This window comes from Rhinolophus hipposideros, assembly GCF_964194185.1.
Source record: "Rhinolophus hipposideros genome assembly, chromosome: 12".
In the NCBI taxonomy this organism is placed as follows: Eukaryota; Metazoa; Chordata; class Mammalia; order Chiroptera; family Rhinolophidae; genus Rhinolophus; species Rhinolophus hipposideros.
Genome location: NC_138058.1, coordinates 55,997,480 through 56,021,039, shown reverse-complemented (window position 1 = coordinate 56,021,039; position 23,560 = coordinate 55,997,480). Strand labels below are relative to the sequence as shown.

Below are 23,560 nucleotides of genomic sequence, written 5' to 3'. Positions count from 1 at the left end.
ATTAGACTATAAACTTGATCTCATTCCCAACTATATTCCTGGCACCTTACTCATTGCCTGGCATGTTGTCTAAGCTAAATAGCTATTTGTTGAACAAGTGAATGAATATGTACTACAATGTGAACTCAGTACAGGGAAATGATTAATTTTCCATAATTATATTTTTGCTTATTAACACAGCTATAGGATGATAATCCCCTGATTGTTCCCATCCCTCACCTTCAACCATGTCTTTTGTTTCTTTTAAGTTTTCTGCTTTTCTCAAAATCAGTCATCTCCTCTCTTGGCTCTAGGTATGCCATTTTATTTTACTTACTATTATTTTTTTAATTTAAAAATTAAATTAAATTAAATTAAAATTTTGTTTTAATCCTTAACATCTGTCATTGGTCCCTACTTCAAATAATCCAGCGTATCTCAAGATAAAGATTTAGGGAGTTCCTTAGAAGTAGAGCTAAAATATCCAAACAACTATTTGGTGGTAGTTACTTCGTAAATAGATTAATGGGTTAAAGTGATAAAGTGACCAAATGTCCTGGATTAGTTAGCACAGTACTCAGTTCCTCCTTTTTGTCCTGGTGACACTGGCCCAGATTCCATTCAAGATTAAGTGTCCTGCAAGTTCTTACCATCTGAAAACAGGGAGGCTGTCACGCTGTAGATTAAATGGCTGAGGTTAGAATCCTCAGTCCAGGCAGATTAGAAGGCCAGGGTGACATTCACACACTATTTTTCTTGAGATACATTTAGAAAGATGTTAATTCAGAAAATGGGTTTGACTGGGATATAATTCCAGGAGGCAGAAGATGTGGGTTGCGATTACTAAAACTTGAGATCCCAGTACTTTCTGAATTCTGAAATGGCACTGTAGGTATAAGAGACAAAAACAAATCAATTGATAAAGATTTCTAATGTTACAGGACTTTTCCTGGAGGTTTTAGATTTATTTTTTCATTTTGTAATTTAATTCTTATTCAGTTCATTTTACACAGGAGTTAACCAAAGAACTTGTCCCACATCACACAATAAGTGGCAGAACCAGAATACCAACCCCAGTCTTTCTGACTCTCAATGCCATATTTATACCATGCCAAAAAATAAAAAATGGCCAAGGTACAGAAATGCACAGTCAATATTAAGTACAACTGGATAGTAGAGACTTAACAAGTGGAAAGCCAGAGGCCAGAAACTCAACATCTGGATGACCAGGAATGAAAGATCACTCCTGCTCCAGGAGCTAAAAACGTATTTATTTCATAATTAATAAAATATAAACAGATTATATAAAAATGTTTTTTTCCAGAAGCAAGCCTAGATTTTTACCTTAAGACCTGAAATAAATGTGTCATTAACTAATATATGCTGTTGAGCAAGTAACAGACTATTAGAGTCTCAAATTTCTTATTTTAAAAAATGGAGTAAGAAAAGATGATATAGAAACATTTGTGACAACATGGATGGATCTTGAGAGTATGATGCTAAGCGAAATAAGTCAGACAGAAAAAGAAAACCATATGATTTCACTGATATGTGGTATATAAACCAAAAACAACAAAAGAACAAGAGAAACAAATGAGATACAAAAACTCATAGACACAGACAATAGGTTAGTGGTTACCAGAGGGTAAGGGGGTGGGGGTGGGAGATGAGGGTAAGGGGGATCAAATATATGGTGATGGAAGGAGAACTGACCCTGGGTGGTGAACACACAAAGGGATTTATAGATGATGTAATACAGAATTGTACACCTGAAATCTATGTAATTTTACTAACAATTGTCACCCCAATAAATAAAAATGGAAACAATATCGCTTAACTCAAATAGTGATGATTACATAAGAGAGTAAAAGTTAAACTGCTTAGCTCAGAACATGGGTTCAGTAAATGTTAGTAATCATAGTCATCATCATTGTTGTTGTTGTTGTCTCCTTAAATTTAAGTAAGTTAATTTACCTCATGATTGAAACTAAGAAGGTTTCTATAATTCCGAAAGATGGTTGGGAAATGCTTTCTTAGACGAGTGGTCCATCCTAAGCTCCAATGTGAACCTGAGGTAAAAGAAAATTCTACATGTAATCATGGTGGTAGATTACTTGCAAAGATGCCACAATAATTCTATATGGAATTATATATATATATATGTATATGTATATCCCTTTACAATGTGACTTTGCCACTCCTCCATCAAGATGTAGAATTTATTTTCCCATCTCTTAAACTGGAGTAGGCCTTGTGATTTGCTTTCATGACAGAATGCAACAGAAATTATATTATACAACTTTAGAGTTTAGGCTTTAAGAGGCCTTGCAGCTTCCACTCATACTCTCTTGGAAGCCAGATGCTATATAAAAAAGTCTGGAATATCCTGCTGGAGACATATACCCCAGCTAATAGCCACCACTGGCATCTGGACGTGTGCGTGAGGATACTTAGGTCACCCAGCCCCAGTCAAGCCATCAGATGATTTCATCCACATGAATAACCCCTACGCAAGGCTGGCATGAGAACCATCCAGCTGAACCCAGCCCAAAATGCTGACTCATAGAATTGTAAGTAAATAAATGGCTGTTACCTTAAACCGGTAAGTTTTGGAGTGGCTTATTACACAACAACATATCTACAACAATCACCATGTTTGAATTGTTTTTCAAATGATTAATATTTATTAAATGAATACCAACAGCAAGGCATCAGGCTAGGTGCAGAAAGTGAGACAAATTATATAAAGTTTGGCCACTGCCTTGAAATAAGTTTATAACCTATAACAGGAGGTGATAAAGTATTTAAATAACTATTACACAAGGCACTATATTAAAAGAGCCATCGAGTAACACAACCATATTGTCATAAGAATTGAAAAATAGGATCATTTCTGCTGGAGGTGAGAAGGGAAGGATTAATCAAGAAAATAACATTACAGTTAAGCCTTGAAGGATTTTGACAGTGGAGATTGGAAGAGAAGCAATTCTAAGGGAAAGAAAAATGAATGAGAATTATAGTCCTGGGAAAGAGTAAAGAATGCTCACATTTATCAGTAGTTTTAGTTTTAGTTTATATGTGTAGCTTGTGGGAGAGCCATTCTTCATTCAACAAATAAGCAATAACTTCATTCCAGGCACTGCCTACTTCTCTGCTGTTATGTAATCGATGTGGAAACTGAAACAGAGGTGTGGAAGCTGTCACTAATCCAGGCTCACAGAAAGTGACGGAGCAGGGATTTGAATGCAACCATTTTGATTCCAGAACCACTCTATTGGGCTATGTCTTGATTAAAATAAAAAGTTAGGTACATAAGGAAACAAATATCCTGGCACCAAACTGAATTTCCACCAACAGTTAAATAGTAAAATAAATTGTGGTAAATTTATATAATAGAATATAGCAGTGAAAATAAAAGTACTATAATTATACAAAACAAGGAGAAATCTCCAACACTTAAATATTGAGCAGAAAAAAGCTAACTAAGAAGAAAACATGCAGTATGATTGTGTCAAAATCAGGCAAAATTGTGTTGTTTAGAGATAACTACACACATTGCAAAACTAAAAAGTCAAAGAAATGATGAGCACAAAATTCAGGATAGTGGCTTCCTCCAGAGTGGGAGAAAAGAAATTGAAATTAGGGAGGGGTCACAGAGTTCTTCGAGGAGCTGGTTACATTAGTTTTTCCTAAACTGGATCCTGTGTATCATTTTAAATCACAGAGATGTGACACACATCTTGTTTACATGACATATGTTTAAATGTAATAGACTTCACACAACAACAAAAAGTACTGTGGGGCTCAAAAGAGAAAAGTCAGGAATTGAAATGAATCAGATATTAGAGAGGGCGTTGCAGAAAAAAACAGAGGCAGGAAAAGGGGTCGAAGGGAGGAAAAGCAGGAAAGAAACAGGGAGATGGTTATCTTTTACAGTAGCCTATGTTTGTAGGGAAGAAGTGGTGGGGAAAAAAATTAGATGCAGTTGAGACCAGAACGTGGAGATTCTTGGAAGCGGGCCTGAAGCATTTGTAAACCTCACACTGTAAACAATGGGGACGTTGTGTCAGTTAGCATTCCTTCGTTTTAGGTAACGTAAAACAATTATGACTACCCCAAATAAAACGAGAAAAAAGAGAGAGAGGTGGAGAGATGGAGGGAGAGAGAGGAGGGAAGGAGAAAGGGAGAGGAAGAAGAGAAACAGACCCAGAGAAACAGACTGAGTCCTTTTATTGCATAGGTTACATTATCAAGTGGCCCGTCTAGGAACCTGGCGTCTCTGGGGAGCTCGGCGAGATGAAGTGACAGACCAGCTCTTGCGGGCACTCGGTTCCTACCACCCTCCATCCCAGCGTATGTCCCCCCAAGATTTCAGCTTCCAGGAGAGTCTCAGTGACCCAGGAGGGCTCCTTCTGTGACCGGGGAGGTGGGGTTCTGCGCTTGCCGCTCATGGGGACACGGGCAGCACAGGTGTGTAGGTAGATCCCCAAAGGAAGGTACAGCGAATAGAATTTCTTTTTTTTTTTTTCAAAAAAGGCCCAGTACGGTTTCCTCAGTGCACTATGGGATGATCACGGTCCAAAACTTACGGATGCCCTTCTTCAAGCACATGGTCTTCATCTAAACAGGCACTAATGTATACCTCTGGAATCGTGGACGTCATTCCACGGAGCTAACATTTTTCGTTTGGAGTGACCTGACGTGTGTACGTCTCTCCTACTGGACCCGTCTCGGATAATTACCAGATTTGGTTGGTACCTACTGCTGGAGATAGAACTCAAGTGAATTATCCTTTGCGGAAGATTGGCAGAAAACGCTACAAGAAATACACAGAAGAAAACGATGACACTCCGAGACGGAAACGCTGCGACCTAGCCGAGCGACGCCAAACCGCTGCCGTCCCCACTGTGAGCTGACCAACGTTCCCAGCTGAGGAGCTCCCAGGGGCGGTTAAATCCCGGTCTGAGCCGATTACGTAGAGCCGCACTGCACACTGGGAACTTTAGTTCCTCAGGGAAGGGACCGAGGGGCGGACGCCGCACAGGCGCACTAGGAGCTCAGGGCAACAAAAGACGGGACGGCGTGCGCGCGCAGCCGCCTCTCTGAGCTACCGGAGGCGGCCGAGAGGACGGAGAGAGGGAGGGGCAGGAACCAACGACCGCAGGAGGTGGAGAAGGGGTTGTGCTCCCGGCCTGGAGAGGAGAAAGGGGCGGGGCCGACGAGCCGCGTGTGGAGGTGCCGAGCTCTTGGGACCTGCCGGCGCGCGGGGGTCTTGGCCCTCGCCGTCCCTGTGGCCGCAGCCGTCCCTTGGTCGCCGTCGGTCTGCGGGAGACGGGTTATGGCGGCGGCGGCAGTGGGAGCTGTGAATGAATTCTCCGGGCGGACGAGGGAAGAAAAAAGGCTCCGGCGGCCCCAGCAGCCCGGTGCCTCCCCGGCCGCCGCCCCCCTGCCTGGCCCCCGCCCGTCCCGCCCCCAGGCCGGCCCCTCCGCCGGAGTCGCTGCATAAGCGGAACCTGTACTACTTCTCCTACCCGCTGTTCGTAGGCTTCGCGCTGCTGCGTCTGGTCGCCTTCCACCTGGGGCTCCTCTTCGTGTGGCTCTGCCAGCGCTTCTCCCGCGCCCTCATGGCCGCCAAGAGGAGCTCCCCGGCCGCGCCGGCGTCGGCCTCACCGCCGGCGCCGGGGCCGGGAGGGGAGGCTGAGCGCGTCCGAGCCTTCCACAAACAGGCCTTCGAGTACATCTCCGTTGCCCTGCGCATCGATGAGGACGAGAAAGGTAACCGGAGGGCTGCGGGGAAGGGGCGGCGGCGCCGGGAAGGAATTGGTGGGGTCGCCGAAAGAGGGCAACACCTGCGTCCCTTCCCCGCGGGAGCGCGCTGTGCACCCCCGGCATTGATCCGCCCCGTGAGGCCGCTTCCCCGCGGTCAGCCCTTCGTCCCCCACGAGTCTCAGTTAAAAGCTCTGCCCTTGCGGGGCACTCTCGCTGGCGACTTGGTTTCAGACACCAGCCTTCCCCTAACCCTTCTCAGGACCCGAGTCTCTCTGAGATGTCTGGACGCGCTGATGACAGTGACAGTTGTCCCAGGGTGACCACACGGAGTCTTTCTCGCACTGTAAACAGTGTGTCTTCCTTTGAGCCAGGTTTCTGAAAGGTTTTGATATCGAAGAAGCTGTGCCTTGTTATAGGCTTTTAATGAAAGCAGAGTACTGTAGTGTCAGAAAAAAAAAAAGAACAAATGGTGACTTAATTTTGAAAAGAACAGCTGCATATGATTACAGCTGAATTTGCATTTTTAAAGTTTCACGACAGTCATTTGATCAGGATAATGACTCCTAAGTATTTTTTCAGTAAAGTTTTAGCATGAAACTTCTGCCGCTGCTTACTTTGATTTTATCTAAATCAGTATTCCAAGGTAGCCTCTGAGTTTCTAAATTAAAATGTTAAGTGAATGAACAGGATAAACTTATACATGCCATTTTACGATAAAACTTAAAATGTTTCTGAACGAAAGCAAAGATGCCACATCCTTCAGATTCCTGTTAAGCTAATGCTGTTTAGCCTTTCTGTGTGTCAGGCACTGTGCTCTTAGCTTTGCATGTGTTAACTATTTAATCCTCACAATTACCCTGTGAGGCGAAGGTACTGTTACTGCAGCATGTTACAGATGAACAAACTAAGGCTCCAAAGATTAAAGCAGATCCTTCCAAACCTGTGCTAGTTGCGAAGGAAAGTTTTCTTTATGGAAGATGATAAATGAAATTAAGAATAACATTTTGAAAATTCCTGTTTTCATCCCAACTCCAGTATGCTGAGATTTTCTGTTCCCTCTAACTACCAAAGAATACTGTTCTGCCACACCTCAATTCAGTACTCACTTGCATTGTCCATTAGTTACATTAAAAAAAAAAAGTCAATCTGCACCATCAACTCCAGAAACTGTTCTAGAATTTCAATTTTGTTGAAACCTATTTCTTTGGTGGGGTGAGGTAGTAAGAAGTAGGATATAAGGAAAGGCAGTGATTCATGGTTTTGGAGTGTAAGGACGGAGTGGAGGTTAAGAGGGTTCAAGGAAGGAGACACACTTAAGAAAAAATACCCATGTATTTCTGGAAGGAAGTGTTTTGTTAACTGCTTCATTCTTTACCACCCCTTAGGAACATCCAAGGATCTCTTGGGGAGGATGAAGAAGGGTACCATCGTCCTTTCCTAGAGAAGCACTGTTTGATTGCAGTACCCTATTACAATAGGGTCCTCTGAAGTTGATTAATCTAGGTCAAAAGATGTTTTTGAGTAGAGGAAATATGTTTAAAGGTAGATTAATTGTTGTGTTTAGGAAGAGAATGCCAGAAAATAAAATTCTAGTTAATACTGGGTGGTGGGTGTTGGGAGGTAGGATAAGAGGAGAGGGCAAGGAAAACCTAGGTATGGAAAAGAAAAAAGACCCTAGGCTCTTAGATTTGCAGAAAAATCAGTTCTGTGTGAGGATTCGTGACAGAAGTAGAATTCAGACCTTGAGTTTCATGCTAGTGATTTATCTTTGAGTATCACATATGCATATATTATATTTAAATCCTCCTAAAATATTTCCTTAAGTATAAATATTTCAGCAATCTATGTGCCCCTTATTTCACCCTCTTTCTACTGATGTTTCTATTCAAAGGCTTTTGTTTTATTTATGCATTAATTTCTAAAGTGGACATCAGAATAGGCTATGATAACTTCAGTTTGAATTCTATAACTGATGAATCATATGAGAAAATAAATTCAAACAAAAAAATTAGTATACATTCATTTTCCTATAAAAATGAAGTAAAACAGAGTTCATATTGTCATGGTTCTATCTTGAATTTTTGCTTTAGCATATTGAAAATTTTTGTACTTCAGCCTTAATCCAGTTGTAAGAATTCACATTTGAAGTCTCTTTGCCTCAGAGCCATCCTTGACAATACAGAACTTAATTCCAAGAGAATTTCATTCTCCCTTTTTCACACTGCATTAAAATATATGTCAACAACAACAAACATACATATATGTATAGATATCTGCAAACAAATAGAAATGAACTGGATAGGCAGTCTTCAAAGTTTTCCTAACTCTAATAAACCATTAAGGGTCTTGTAATGTCATGTACTGCCATTCTCTTAGCAACTTGACTTAGCTTCTAAATGTTCTGAGACCCACTTTATTTCATCAGGTAAAGTGAGTTATTTCAGACTACAGTGTTGTTAATTGAAACATTTGGTGCCTTGAAATAATAAAGGCCAAATTAAATCTCATTTTAATAAAATAGTGTATAAATGAGGTCAATGTGGTGACTGTTTATTTTGGATTTCATTCTTTCTTACAGCATACTCAATTTTGATACTGAATTTTCATAAAGGCCTAAGTTTGTCTTTAACCAGACTATCTTAGAGAAGAATAACACAGCAAATTGTATTTACCTAATATAAGGCTATGTGAGGTGTATTCATTGAAGCAAACATTTATTGGATACCAGTTAATTTTCACAGCTCTGCATTCCACATGTTATTTGAGAAAAACTCACTTCCTCTTCAGTGAGATCTGTTAAGACAACATACGCATATGTGATTAATAAATGTGTATATATTTTCATTTATATTATGTATCCCTCATTTTTTCAAGGAATTAAATAGTTTTGTGGATATTGTCTTAAATTGTTGAACATCCTTGGAAAACATAACCCATGATATCCATTGTATATGTGGAGAAACTGAAATTTAAAGAGTAAATTCACTGTAGCAGAACCAGGAACAGCATTTAGGTGAACAGACTTGTGATTTTATACTTTTTGTTTTATACTAAGCAGGTTCTCTGTTTTGTGATGCAGAGTCCCTTGTATACTTGGGAGAAAAGAGGAGGTTGTAACTGGTTCTTTGGATTAACCAGGATATGTATGACCTAACATGTTTCACATGGCTCCTGCAGGTAGACAAGCCTGAGATATCCTGGGTAGTACAGCGGTGCAGGTTCTCTAGGTGTGGTTGGATTACCTCAGGTATGTAGGACTTGACAGTAAGGGTCCAGAATGTTGTATACAGAGAGAGACAGTTTCTCAGGATGTTGTAGGGCTGAAGAATCTGGCATCAAGGACAAAAATTATCTAAATAAAATCCTTTTTGACTTATTTCTAGTCAGTTTATATGAAAACAGCAGGTTATATAAAAAGTTGATTTCCATATAATTTTGTAATTCCATATTATTTACCTTTGGACTTTATGTAAAACACACACAAAATGCTTGCCTAACCACATCCATTTTTAGAAGGTGAAAATAGAGTGCAGAAATCAGAAGTGTCAGATTTGGTATACTTTCTTTTACTCCTAAAAACTACTGGACACCATTTTGAAAGGATTGATTTCAGACAATTTTCTTGGGCTTTAAAGTATACATCAGTAGAATAAGAAAAGAATTATTCTGATGGATGGACATTCAGATAATATACTTTTCCCAGAGAATAACTTTACCTTTTATTAAATACATGATAAACATTTCACATTTCTCTTCAAGAATATTTAGTGGTATTTGCACAAAGAGATAGAAAGGTAGCCACTGTCAGGAGCTTTATTTCTTATTCTGTTTTTAGTTGTTTGTTTATTGCAGTTTATATTTTTCCTAATGTAGCATACAGTTAAAACCTGTAAAACTCATCTGTTAACTAGATTCCTAAGATTATTGTAAGTCATTCTAATAACAAGAGATAATCAGTAAATGAATATTAAATTATTGAAGAAAGATCTTCCCTAACCCTTTCTGCCCCTTTCCACCATGTTCTTCCCCAACGGTGGTTGCTCTACTCAATAGTAGTTGGATTTTTTACTTCTGGCAAAGTATAGATGCTCTACTTTTCTACTATTTTTCCTCTCCTTGACCTATATAATACCAGTGAAGGTATTAATATGCTGATGTAGCCTTTTTTTTCTTTTGCTTTGTGACTTACAATTGCTTATGCTAGATATCCTATAGAATGAAACATCTTTGAGCATACTCACATTCTGCAGTTGTTCATTCTAGTAAATGAGGAAAGAAAAATGTCAAAATCTATTATTTTCTTGGAGACTGTTAAATGTTTGACAGCTATATGGGTATAGCATAGACGTGCTACACTTATTCACATCTTTTCTGTTGTTCTGAAGATGTTTTATGCTACAATAGAAAGGGAGAGAATTAACTGTTGTTCTTAAGTGGGCTTTATCGATCCCTTTCAGTCAGCCGTCACTAGGGACACACCTGTTGTTTAACAGTGGGATCTATTTTACTTATTTTAACAGGGAGAACATACATCTTGGGAAACCAAGATGTGGTGTATCTCAGGAAAAGGGTGCTGGAAAGAACCCAAAGAATTTGGGCTTGTGTTAGGTGATTTTGAAGAGGATTTAAAGCAGCAGCGTTTTCCTCTGGATTGGATGCTGTCAGGAAGTAAGGATAATTCTGTGATTAAGTATCTTAGTAAATCTGATCTAGAAAGAGGTAAAACCAGGGTTAGGCTAAAATTAATTGGTTAAGAAGCACTCCTGAGCCTGAAGAGGGGGATGTTTGGTATTTAATGGCTTGGACATTGTTCACGATTTGTCTGTGTTTAGACATGATTATAGAGTGGCTTTGTGTGATGTTATGTTGTGTGAAATTGTTTATGTTCAACAGAATATGTTCAGCAGAACACCAAGGCCTAGCTGTAATGCCAGGTCAGCTCCTACCGTGTTTCCACAAAAATAAGACCTAGCCGGACAAGCAACTCTAATGCATCTTTTGGAGCAAAAATTAACAAGACCTAGTATTGTATTATATTATTCCCAGTCTTATAGTAAAATAAGACCGGGTCTTATATCAACTTTTGCTCCAAAAGAAACATTAGATCTGATTGTCCAGCTAGGTCTTATTTTGGGGGAAAAGAAGCCCTAGCTGATAGGCCAGCTTCTGGATGTCAGGGCTGCTTTCCTCTTGCTCAGCTTTGAGGGTCCGATTTTATCCTTTTTAAATTGCAGTGCCTCTTATCCAAATTGACATTTGAATTCCAACTACAAAGGATCTTGGGCAAGTTACTTACACTGAGATAATGTTTGTAAAATGCTTAGTGTCTGTGCATAGTAGGTCCTCAGAAAATGGGAACTATTATTATTAATCCAACAATCCTTTAAAGATTATATTAGAGGTTGTATTAGAACACTGTTAAACCTTGATACCTAGTTTACATTACCCTTTTTAGGAAACAGCAGCTGTGTAAATGAGATTTGGGGAAGAATTACTTTTAAAGTATAAAAATACTTTTGCTTATTGTGACCCTTCACAAAAAAGCAGATGGAAGTCTCCCTCTAACTTCACTCCTCACTTAGTATCCTAGCTTTTTATTACAAAAGAGATAAAATGAATTTTTTGTGCTCATATGTGAGCATAATGCAAGCTCTTAGTAAAGAATTTGGAAAATACAGAAAATGCACAGAAGGAAATTAAAATTACCCACCACACATGATAAATTCAAAAGACTTTAAAGAAGATAAATTAATCAACATTCTTAAAGTTTAAAGAAGATGTCCCAAACTGAAATGATTTCTTTACATGGGATTCAAAACAGTCCCATTTAATAGGGAAATAAGTCTTTACTTCAGAAAAAAAACCTTGAAGTTTAAAAATGGAAGCAAATACGACCGTTTTGCTGAATTAGACCGTTTTGCTGAATTAGAAAGTATCCTTTCTGTAATAGAAAACTATGAGAGAATTAAGGGACTGTTAGGCTGATGCTTCATGATCCCTGTGGTTTATTGAGGATTAGCACATATTAAAATCTGCAAGATCTTTAAAGATATCTGTTACTCTGCTAATTGTGACACTTGCAAGTTACTAGCAGAAAATTGTGTAGGAAAATGGATGTATTTGCTACCTGGAATTGTTTGTAAACAGATACTTAAGAAGGACTAAATTAGATAAGGAAAAGAAAGCAGTGGGCTTTGTATAACTTGAATGAGCAAAATTCAGGAACATATAATAGTTCATACAGTTTAGGAGTACAAGGATTTAAATTAGTTAATCAACAAATTTACTAAATACAAGTATGATAAAGATAGTAAAAGTAATGTTTACATACCTCTTTATTATTTAAAGTATTACTGTGTACCCTTTTCATTTGATCTTTGCCACAACTCAGAGTTACGTGAAAGAAATATTACCTTGTTTTTAGGTAAGGAGACTGGAGCTCAGAGATACTAACTTTCCCAACATCATACAGCTATTAAATCATGGAGCAACGACTTAAATCTCAGTCTTCTAACTCACTTGTAAACACACATCTCTCTCTACCCCAAACTACTCTTGTTTTGACTTGTCTCGTGGCTACCACTAATACAGAAATGAAGATGCAGTAGGTAATTCACAAATTAGTCTACTATACTTATCTGTTTAAAGGTGGATGTTTTTAGTATTTCTGTTGCTTGTTCAGTAACACATATTTAAAATATAATGAACAAATATAAAAAGAGAAAATCGGTAATCTTACCCTTAGAGAGATGATTACTAACAAGTTTCCTGACTTTGTCTAATTATACAAAGATAAATATTTATTCATCAGAGGAAAAAAAACGTGTTACATACAAACTAATCTATAACTTTTTTCACTTAATGTATTGGCACTCTTTCCATTTCAATATGTCTGATCTTTTTCCTCTATTTTTTCAGTTTTTAAGTATGCTTTTTTAAAATACACAAAGTGCACAATTAATACAATATATTGCTTAATGAATTTTCAAATTGCACACAGCAGTTTGAAACCCCACCAGGTCAAGAAATAAAATATTACTCCAGAAGCCTGCCTTTCTCATGATTGGGAGGGCCACTCACTCACCTTTCCCCATGCTCTGCATAGACATCTACAAATCTTGTAACATCTTACATCAATTTTGCCTAATCTTGAGCTTTATAAATGGAATCATATGTTCTTGTGTGTGGCTTATTTTGCTGAACATTATGCTTATCAGATTAATTCATGATGTTGCATGTGGCAGTATTTTATTCATATTTATTGCTGTATACCAGGGATCAGCAAACTGCCTATAATGGATCATTTGGTAATTTTTTTTATTGTGGTAAAACATAGATTACATAAAATGTGCCAATTAATAATTTGAAGTGTATAATTTTAGTGACATGTACATTCACAGCATTATGCAACCATCACTACTATCCATTTCTAGAACTTTTCATCATTCCAAACGGAAATTCCATATCTACTAAACAGTAACTCCCCATTTCCCTTTCTCCATTCTCCCCTCCACCAGTTCCTGATAACCTCTGTTCTGCTTTCTGTCTCTACTAATTTGCTGAATAATATTCCATTGTGTGTATATACTGCATTTTGTTTATCTGTTGAACATTTGGGTTTCCATCTATTACAAATAATGCTGCTATGAACATTGATGTACAAGTCTCTGCTTAAGTCCCTGCTTTCAATACTTTTGAATACCTACCTAGGAGTTGAATTGCTGAATCATACGGTAATTCTATGTTTAATTTTTTGAGGGACTGCCAAACTGTTTTCCCTAGCAGCTGTACCATTTTTACATTCCACCACCAGTGCACAAAAGGTTTCTAATTTCTCTACACATGTGTTAGTTTTAAGGTTTTTTAAAAAAATAATATAGCCATCCTAATGTGAAGTGGTATCTCATCATTGTTTTGATTTACATTTCCCTAATGTCCTACGATGTTGAGCATATTTTCATGTGCTTATTTGTCATTTGCATATGTTCTTTAGAAAAATGTCTATTCAGGTTCTTTGCTCATTTTTGCATTGGGTTTGATTGTTTTGTTGGGTTGTTTAGTAAATTTTTAAGCTCTGTGTCACAACTGCCTAATACTCTTTTATAGTGAGTGTGATCCAGCAAAGCTGTATGTACAAAAACTGGCAGCTGACTATATTTGACCCTTGGGCCATTGACCCGTGTTTCCCCTAAAATAAAACCTAGCCGAACAGTTAGCTCTAATGCGTCTTTTGGAGCAAAAATTAATATAAGACCCGGTCTTATATAATATACTATAGTATACTACAATATACTATAATATACTATATTATACTATACTATAATATAATATAATACCAGGTCTTATTTTACTATAAGACCCGGTCTTATGTAATATAATGCAATGCAATATAATATAATATAAGACCAGGTCTTATATTAATTTTTGCTTTGAAAGAGGCATTAGAGCTGATTGTCCGGCTAGGTCTTATTTTCGGGGAAACATGGTATGTAGTTTACTTGTAGTTCAAATTATTGGCTAATATTTTCAATACAATAAGTGATTGTAAGTTTCTTTCATCCCAACTTTCTTGATTTGGTGTAGTCTGGTTAGTTGAGTTTGAGTGTTATTTGGAGCCATAGGGGTAAGAGGGAAATGTGTAAGGGAAACTAGTAACTCTTATTTAAAGTATCTTGAAGGCCTTTTCTGTGCTAGAGACCGTTGAAAGGTTTGATTATTTTCTGCTATAATGTAGTCAGAAGGGTGATCAGTGGAAGTTATGGGCTGTAGTTTCCCCTACCTTAAGGGATTAAATTGATTTGAATATGGGTTTCAGCCCTTGTGCAGTCTGGCCTAGTTCATAACTCTTCAATAATGCAGGTCCAAACCAAAATCCATGGATCTTTGCCACTACTTCTCCTGGGCATGCCCTGGAATTCATTGTTTAACTTAGTTCCATGAGCCTGGTGAAAGCTCTGCTTAGTTTCTCGATCACTTTTGTTTCAGAATTGGCAGTTGCTTCAAGCAGAAAAGTGCCCCAAATGCCAGGCTCACTTCTGTTGGCTTTTCTCCTTTCCACATTTTGGTAATTTTCATTGTTTTGAAAACTCCAATCCTTGAAACAGTATTTTAAAAAATATTTTTCTAGCTTTTCTCTTCTAATCCTCTTGTAATCAAAATTTTAGTTCCGGTATTATAATCTAAATCACAGCGGTTATCCATATACATAAATGTCGGAATAATGCACTTTTTAAAAATCGGATTTATTGAGGTATAATTCATAGATAGTAAAATTTACCCTTTTTAGAGGTGTATAATTCAGTTAATTTTTACAAACAGGTGGGTAACGATCACTACAATCAATATATTGAATATTTTATCACTCCAAAAGCTTCCTCTGCCCTTTTGTGCTCAGTCCCCTCTCCTTCCTTTAGCCCCTGGCAATCTCTGATCTGATCTGTCCCTACAGTTTTGTCTTCATTGAGTGTCATATAAATGGAATCATATAATATGTAGCCTTTTGTGTCTAACGTCTTTCACTTAACATGTTTTTAAGATTCATCCATATTTCTACAAGCGTCAGTCGTTTGTTCCCTTTTATTACTGAGTAGTATTCTTTGGATGTACTACAGTTTGTTAATCTATTCACTAAATGATGGATATATGGGTTGTTGCCAGTTTTTAGCTCTTATGAATAAAACTACTGTAAATATTCATGTATAGGTCTTTAATCTTTTCATTTCTTTGGGTAAATATGTGGAAGAATGGATTGCTGGGTCATGTTGTAAATACGTGTTAATGTCATAAGAAACTACTAAACCCTTTTCCACAATGGCTGTACCATTTTGTATTTACACCTACAAACATATGAGAGGTCCATTTATGCTTTATCTTGTAATTTCTTTTCCATTCTAAATTATGTACATAATAGTATCTTGTAGTTTTAATTTGTAGTTTGCTAACAACTAATGATGTTCAGCATCTTTCTTGTGTTTATTTGCCTTTTATGTTTCTTCTTTGGTAAAGTGTATGTTTCGATCTCTTGACCACTATTTTTTAATAAGTTAATTTTTTATCATTGTATTGTAAGAGTCCTTTATATATTCTGGTGATAAGTGCTTTAGTAGACATATTGTTTTGCAAATATTTTCTCCCAGTATAGGTGTCTGTGGCTTTTCATCATCTTAACTCTGTTTTGAAGAACGGGAGCTTTTAATTTTAGTGAAGTTTAGTTTATCAGTTTTTTTCTCTTACTGTTCATGAATTTTTATGTTCTAACAAGTCTCTGGCTAAGCCAACATTACAAAGGATTTTGTCTATATTTTCTTTTATAAATTTTATAGTTTTACGTTTTACATTTAGGTCTGTGATCCATTTAAATTTAACTTTTGTATAGCATGTGAAAGTTTTGCATATGGATGTCCATTATTACAGCATCATTTTTTTGAAAAGATTGTTCTTCCTCCAGTGAATTACCTAGTCATCTCCGGGAAAGTCAGTCAGTGATAGAATGTAATCTAGCTCTGGACTTTCTCTTCTGTTCCATTGGCCTATATGTCTGTCCTTTCTCCACTAGTCTTCTATTTTTAGGAAAGAAGTATCTATGCATTTTGTATCATGCTGATTTGTGAGATTCAAATAAGGCAGTAAACCAACTACCTGTTACCAAAGAATATTAGGCAATTTGGTAATTGTTGAGCTGTGAATTTATTTGTAATCAGTCATTTCATCTGCCTACAGTAATGTACTCAACTCCTTAAAACTTTTTGTTCAGATGTTGCCAATGAGAACTGTCATACACTGCTGTTAGGAGTGTGAATTGGCACAGTGCACAAGCACTCTCCAAGAGCAGTTTGTAGGTTTCTGGTGAATGGAGACTGTGGTGGACTGTGACTCATCAACTCTACTTCTTAAGCGTATACCCTAGAGAAACTTGTACATTGCAGGACGGGACAGGCACAAGTACATTTATTGTAGCATTATTGGAGATACTGAAAACCTGGAACCAACCTAAATATCTTTTATTTAAGTTGTTGAATAAATTATGGGATGATACAGGATACTGTACAGAAGGCAAAAATGAATGAACTAGATCTCTATACAGCAACAAAAATCTCAAAAGCAATGTAAATTTTTTAAATAAAACAATACAAATAAAACAGGAACAACAGAAAAAGATGCACTAGAAAAGTATGCACTGAATTTATGATGGTGTTTTTTCAAAAGGGAACGGACGTTGGAATGGGAAGAGGCACAAAAAAGGAACTCCTGTTTAATCTGTTAGATTGCAGTTTATTTTTTAAAATTTTAAGCAAATGTGACATTATTAGCAATATTCCCACCACTAGAAGTCTAGAATGCAAATGCTATTTTACTATTTTCTGTCATTTCTCCCCTTCTTTCAAATTAAAATAACAAAAATACATATAAACAGGTGTTTTCTTTATGAAAAATAAGAAGGTAAGCATCCAAACCATTTGAGTTGACTTACAACAAATCTTAATAATTTCTTCACGTGTTGGTATCAAGTACTTGAGCACTTACTTATCAAGTAGTGCTATTATCAAGTAGTTGAGCACTTACTCTGAACTAGACATTATGTAAAATACTAATGGCACTATAATACATAAGAAATTACCCTGTCCCAGGGGCTGAGTTTAGTTAGTGATTTATTTTTAGGATGGAGGAAGGGATAGAGAGGTAGGTGGAACCCCACTTATAAAGGAACAGCATTTCTTAGTTGTGTGTAGTATTCTATGTTTATTCTATGTTATCAAGAGAGTCATGATATTTTATTGATTTTGAAATTTCAAATATTAATAAAGGACATGGGAATTTTTGTTTGATTAAATAGGGAAATGAGTTCAGAAGAAAATGAAACACACAGTTCTAATAGGTGATTCTTACCATAACTTGACTGTATCTCTGTATTAGCCACTTAGAGGCTTTGCAGATTCTAAGGACTAAGAAATTAATTTTCAAAAACAATGAGATTTTCATATAATTGTTATCACTTTACAGAAATATCCTACATACATGTTGATATGTTGAATTTTTAGATCCTTTTTAAGCTTAACTTGGAGTAAGAATTTATGTTATAAACCAGTCGTTTGTTTCAAAGAAAATAGAAATGTGTTACTAAATGCCACATTTGTAGTAATCTCATGTAGCAATTCTCATTTTGCAGTTATTTGTTAAATAAAAGCTATAGAAAAGAGGCATCGAACAATAAACATATTACATCAAATTTAAATACATTTAAACAGTGTTTTTCTCACTATTATTGAGGTCATGTATATATTTTAAAACCAGTTATTTAAAATACATTCTCCCTAGTATAGCATTCAAAATGGTTATAAGTATCAATACCATGAGATGATGAATAAATAAAGAACTTACAGCCTTAAAATTTTGAGAAACATTGAAGTCTAAATGCCCCTTTTGGAAATTCATATCTACATTAAGATGCTGAAAATCCTAAGAAGTCATATAATATTTCTCAGACTTGTTTGATCACAACTGTCTTTTTCATGTATCATCTAATAGCATACTTTGGGAAATATTTAGTGTATTCTTTATACTTGTGATATATACAAATAATTATTTCTATTTTAAAGCAGGACAAAAGGAGCAAGCTGTGGAATGGTATAAGAAGGGTGTTGAAGAACTAGAAAAAGGAATAGCTGTCACAGTTACAGGGCAAGGTAAGGTTGTATGTTACATTTGTTTAGTAGTCATCCCAAATTATATTCACATGATTGCCCTGATTTCAGATCCATTTATCTTAAAGGTATTTAACAGATTTTTAATTGTTATTATTGTAGACTTACAGTTAATGCTTTATTAGTTATGCTAAAAATGAAGTTATAACCAAGTTATTCTCAAACTTGATTACCTATAACAGTCAGGCAAAAACGAGTATATCATCTGTATCCTTCTTGGTGATGTTTTAGCCCTATTTTTAGCCATATTTTTCTTTTTTCCTTTTTTTTCAAGTGTGTTTTTCCAGGACCCATCAGCTCCAAGTCAAGTAATTGTTTCAATCTAGTGGAGGGCGCAGCTCACAGTGGCCCGTGCGGTGATCGAACCGGCAACCTTGTTAAGAGCACACTGCCCTCTAACCAACCGAGCTAACTGGCTGCCCCTTTAGCCATATTTTTCATACTTAGTTTTTTCCTCATTGTTGAGGCAGGGAAGAAGTGGTTAATCTATAGACTCCCCTTTGCATTTATGGGTAATGCTTGAGTGCATGTTAGAATATGAGCTGTAAATGCCTTAACTTTGATTCACACTTGACTTTTTGAAACCAAAGCAGTTATTTCTCATCTTTACTTTTCTATTATCTCAAATAAAACATTAGAGTCTAATATTATCTTTAAATGTATAGATAACATTTGTTGTACACTTACTATGTGCCCAAGCATTGTACGCACTTCATATGTATTATCTCTTAATTTTCACCACAACCCCACACTCTGAGGCTGTTGCTGTTACCATTGTTTTTCAGATGAATAACCTTAAGTACAAAGAAGTTAAGTAACTTGCCTACAGCCCCATAGCTGGCGAGTGATAGAGCCAGGATTTGAACCCAGGTAGTCCAACTTCAGAGCCTGAATTATTTTTTTAAAGATTTTATTGGGGAAGGGGAATAGGACTTTATTGTTTTATTTAGGAATGGGAACAGGAATTTATTGGGGAACAGTGTGTACTTGCAGGACTTTTTTCCAAGTCAAATTGTTGTCCTTTCAGTCTTAGCTGTGGAGAGTGCCGTTCAGCTTCAAGTTGTTGTCTTTTCAGTCTTAGTTGTGGAGGGCGCAGCTCAGCTCCAGGTCCAGTTGCCGTTGCTAGTTGCAGGGGGCACAGCCCACCATCCCTTGAGGGACTCAAGGAGTTGAACCAGCAACCTTGTGGTTGAGAGCCTACGTTCCAACCAACTGAGCCATCCGGGAAGCAGTTCAGCTTAAGGTGCCGTGTTCAATCTTAGTTGCAGGGGGCAGAGCCCACCATCCCTTCTGGAATTCGAGGAGTTGAACTGGTGTGGTTGAGAGCCCACTGGCCCATGTGGGAATCCAACCTGAAGCCTTTGGTGTTAGGAGCTCGGAGCTCCAACCGCCTGAGCCACTGGGCCGGTCCCAGAGCCTGACTTCTTAAATACTATGCTGTGACTGTTGTGTAGTAAGTAGGTACCACTATTAAATAAGTAAAAAACTTCAGTTTATTGTAACTAAAATAAAATCAGAAACTAAAATTACGATACGTAGGCTAGAAATCTTAGCCTTATAGATCAGCCCACCCAGTGGGTGTCTGTTGCCTCGCTGGCTGACTCTACTACTTATATATAACCACTAATCTCCCAATAATTACATCGTGTCCAATATTTACCATGTTTTTTCTCTCCTCTTATTCTGACTACTCTAGCTACTGGTCTTCTGCATAAAATAGAGCAGAATAGAACAAGTAAATATGGGAGGTTAGGCATTAGAGACTTTCATGAGATTATGAGTATGACTTTGTGAATTATATACAAAATATTTTTTTTTTGTTTTTGTTTGCTGTTCTTTGTCAATTTTATAGAAGAGTTCGAAGAAAATGAGTTGGTTATAGGAAAAATAGTATATTACTGAATCAAAAATGCCTTCAATTCTACCACTAATAGGAAAAAGCAACTATGTCAATTAAACTGACACATACTCTTCTTATGACATAGAATTTGAATTTTAAACCTTATTAAATATGCTCTCCTGACCTTATTTAGACATAGTTATAACAGCAGTGTTAATATCTTGTCTATGACCAAAGTTGCACATGCACAGGCAGTAACAAACTGTTAATGATTGTAACCTGGCTGATGGCATTAGTAAGTTGGCAGTGGTTGTAAAATACATCCTGATTTCAGAGATTTCAAAATGTAGGGAAAAAATATGTCTCGAAATCCATGAAATAACCACAGTAGATATGAAACCAACATAAGGAACTATAACCAATTTTTGAAAAGTTATTATTTGAAAATAATATTTTCTTAATTTCTTTATAAAGACTGTGACTCCCCATGAGATTAGTTGGGGTGATATTTTATCCGGAAGCATTATTAGTAGGGAAACATGGATATTTTAATTTTTTTTCTTCTTTCAGGTGAACAGTGTGAAAGAGCTAGACGCCTTCAAGCTAAAATGATGACTAATTTGGTTATGGCCAAGGACCGTTTACAACTTCTAGGTATCAATTAATGAATTGTATAATTGGAATGAGATGTATCTGAAATGTGTGTTGAATGAAACTTTAAATACAGATGGAAATAGACCAGTGATCTTGAAATGTGATCCAGGCTTTTTTTTTCTTAACTTACAGATAATTTCTAACATATAGAAAATAGAAGAGTATAATGATAATTATCCAATACGCAGCTTTAATAATTATAAACTCATGGCCAGTCCTTGATTTATTTATACCAAGGGCTTGCAAACTACAGCCCAAGGGCTAAACCCAGTTCACTGCCCATTTTTATAAATTGACACACAGCTACTCTCATTTCTTTATATGTCATCTGGCTGCTTTCATGCTACAGTGACAGAGTTGAATAGTTGTTACAGAGAGATCACACAGCTGTCAAAGGCTTTTAATATGTAGCTTTTAAAAATATTTAAATATTTACTACCTGACTTTTTCCAGAAAAAGTTTGCCAACCCCAGTTTATATCCCTTTCCACTTTCCTCTACTTCATATTATTTTGAAACAAATTCTGACATGTTTTTATATTATTTATAATTATTTCATATTGTATCCCTAAAGGATAAAGATGCTTTATAAATTGCCAAAATACCATTATCACACCTAAAAAATAATCAATAATTTCTTTCAATATTAAATGTGATGGCTAAAAAAATGGTCAGTGTCCAAATATAATTTATATATAATCTATAATATCCAGCCATTTTGTCATAACTTAATAACTTACTGTTTTTAATTAAATAACTTAATTGTTTTTTGTAATTGTTTGAATCAGGATCTAAAGAAGATCCATATAATATGTCTCTTAGTACACAAGTCCATCTACTTTTCTTTTTCTCGGAGTTTATTTGTTAATGAAGCAGATCTTTGCCATATAGTGTTTCCTACAGTCTGATTTTTGTTGCATGCTTCTCCATGGTATCTATGTTCTTCTGTCTCTTCTCTGTAATTGATGGTTGAATATAGAGCTTTGATCACTATAAAAGCTAGACATTAAAAGAATTAGTATTTTGGATGTCGTTGTCTCTTGTCATGCTCAAAAGTGCTATGTACCCATTCGTGAAAGATGTTACTTTAAAAAACAGGGATTGGGATAGAATGCATCAACATATTCCTGTCTTCTGAGAGCTCAAACAATCTGGGATTATGTATACCAACGCCAGTTAAAAAAAGAGCTGTGTAAAAGTGCATAGTAGAGCATATTTGTGTATTATGTGCTGGTTAAGAAATGGAGCTTTTCAGAGGTGGCATGCCCAATGGTATCTAATTAGAATGAAGAATGATACTGAGAGTTCTCCATACAGATTGTTTTGAGAGAATGCAGTCTGATGAATTTGTTAAAAGTTTATATATATCATACACAGTAGTTCCCCCTTATCTGCAGGGGATGTGTTCCAAATGGATTCCACCCACCCGGTGGATACCTGAAACCGCAGATAGTACCAAACCCTATATATAGTATATTTTTCCCTGTATGTACATACCTATGATAAAGTTTAATTTATAAATTAGGCACAGTAAAAGACTAGCAACAGTAACTAATAATAAAATAGAACAATTATAACAACATACTCTAATAAAAGTTATATGAATATAGTCTCTCAATATATTATTCTACTATACTCACCTTTTAACTTAAAGGGAGCGCTTTGTGGATTCTCTCTGGCATAGCTGAATTGCCAGCATTACTACTCTTGCAGTTTGGGGCCATTAGTAAGTAAAATAAGGGTGACTTGAACACCAGCACTGTGATACCATGACGATCTGATAACCAAGATGGCTACTTAGTGACTAAGGAGTGGGTAGCATATACAGCATGGTTACACTGGACAAAGAGATGATTCATGTCCTAATCAGGATGGAGCGGGTTGGTGCGAGATTCCATCCCACTACTCAGAATAGTGTGCAATTAAAAACTTATGAATTGTTTATTTCTGGAATTTTCCATGTAATATTTTCATCCATCAGTTGACAGTGGGTACCTGAAACTGGAAAGTGAAACTGTGGGTAAGGGCGACTAATGTATCTTCAATTTAGTGATAGTGAAATTTAGAGCAAAGCTTAACCACAAAATCTACTCTAGATAAAAAGATAATTTCGGCATCAGCATCTTGGTATACCTGGGGATTACCCTTTTTTTCCTTTAGTTTAGCTTCATTCAGTATTCAACTCAGCAAATATTTATTGGGTGATTACCATGTTTTAGTACTTAGGATATAGACAAAGATCCCTCCTTCATAGAGTTTATATTCCAGCAGGGGAAGATTGACAGTTGGCAGTAAACATAACAATAAATAAATAACATAGTATGTTCGAAGATGATAAATATATGGAAAAAATAAAAAGTAAAACACAGTAAGGGAGAGTTCGGGGTGGATGAGAGGAGGTTTGGTTTTTAGTTTTAAATAGGATAGTCAGGGTATGCCTCTTAGAAAAGTTGACATGAGTTAGCCATGCAGGTATTTGGGTACAGAAAGATGTTAAGAGCCACAGTGCAAAGCCTTAAGAAAACACACCTGGTATGTTTGAGAAGCAGCAAAGAGGCCAGTGTACCTCAAGAAAGAATATGTTAGAGATGAGGTGAGAGAGCTAATGGGAGTGGGGA

At 36.7% G+C, this 23,560-nt stretch overlaps 1 protein-coding gene across 2 annotated transcripts in view; it reads left to right on the top strand.

Moving 5' to 3' along the window:
- The first annotated feature begins 5,021 nt into the window (after positions 1–5,021).
- SPAST (spastin) overlaps positions 5,022–23,560 on the top strand; it is a 50,457-nt gene continuing 31,918 nt past the window's right edge. Inside the window, exons 1-3 of one of the 2 annotated variants that reach the window (XM_081069058.1) lie at positions 5,022–5,754; positions 18,345–18,431; positions 20,860–20,943. In XM_081069058.1, coding sequence (XP_080925184.1) covers positions 5,346–5,754; positions 18,345–18,431; positions 20,860–20,943 — 580 coding nt within the window. In that variant the 5' untranslated portion in view covers positions 5,022–5,345. The remainder of the gene's footprint in view (positions 5,755–18,344; positions 18,432–20,859; positions 20,944–23,560) is intronic. The other variant, XM_081069059.1, reaches the window with a different exon arrangement.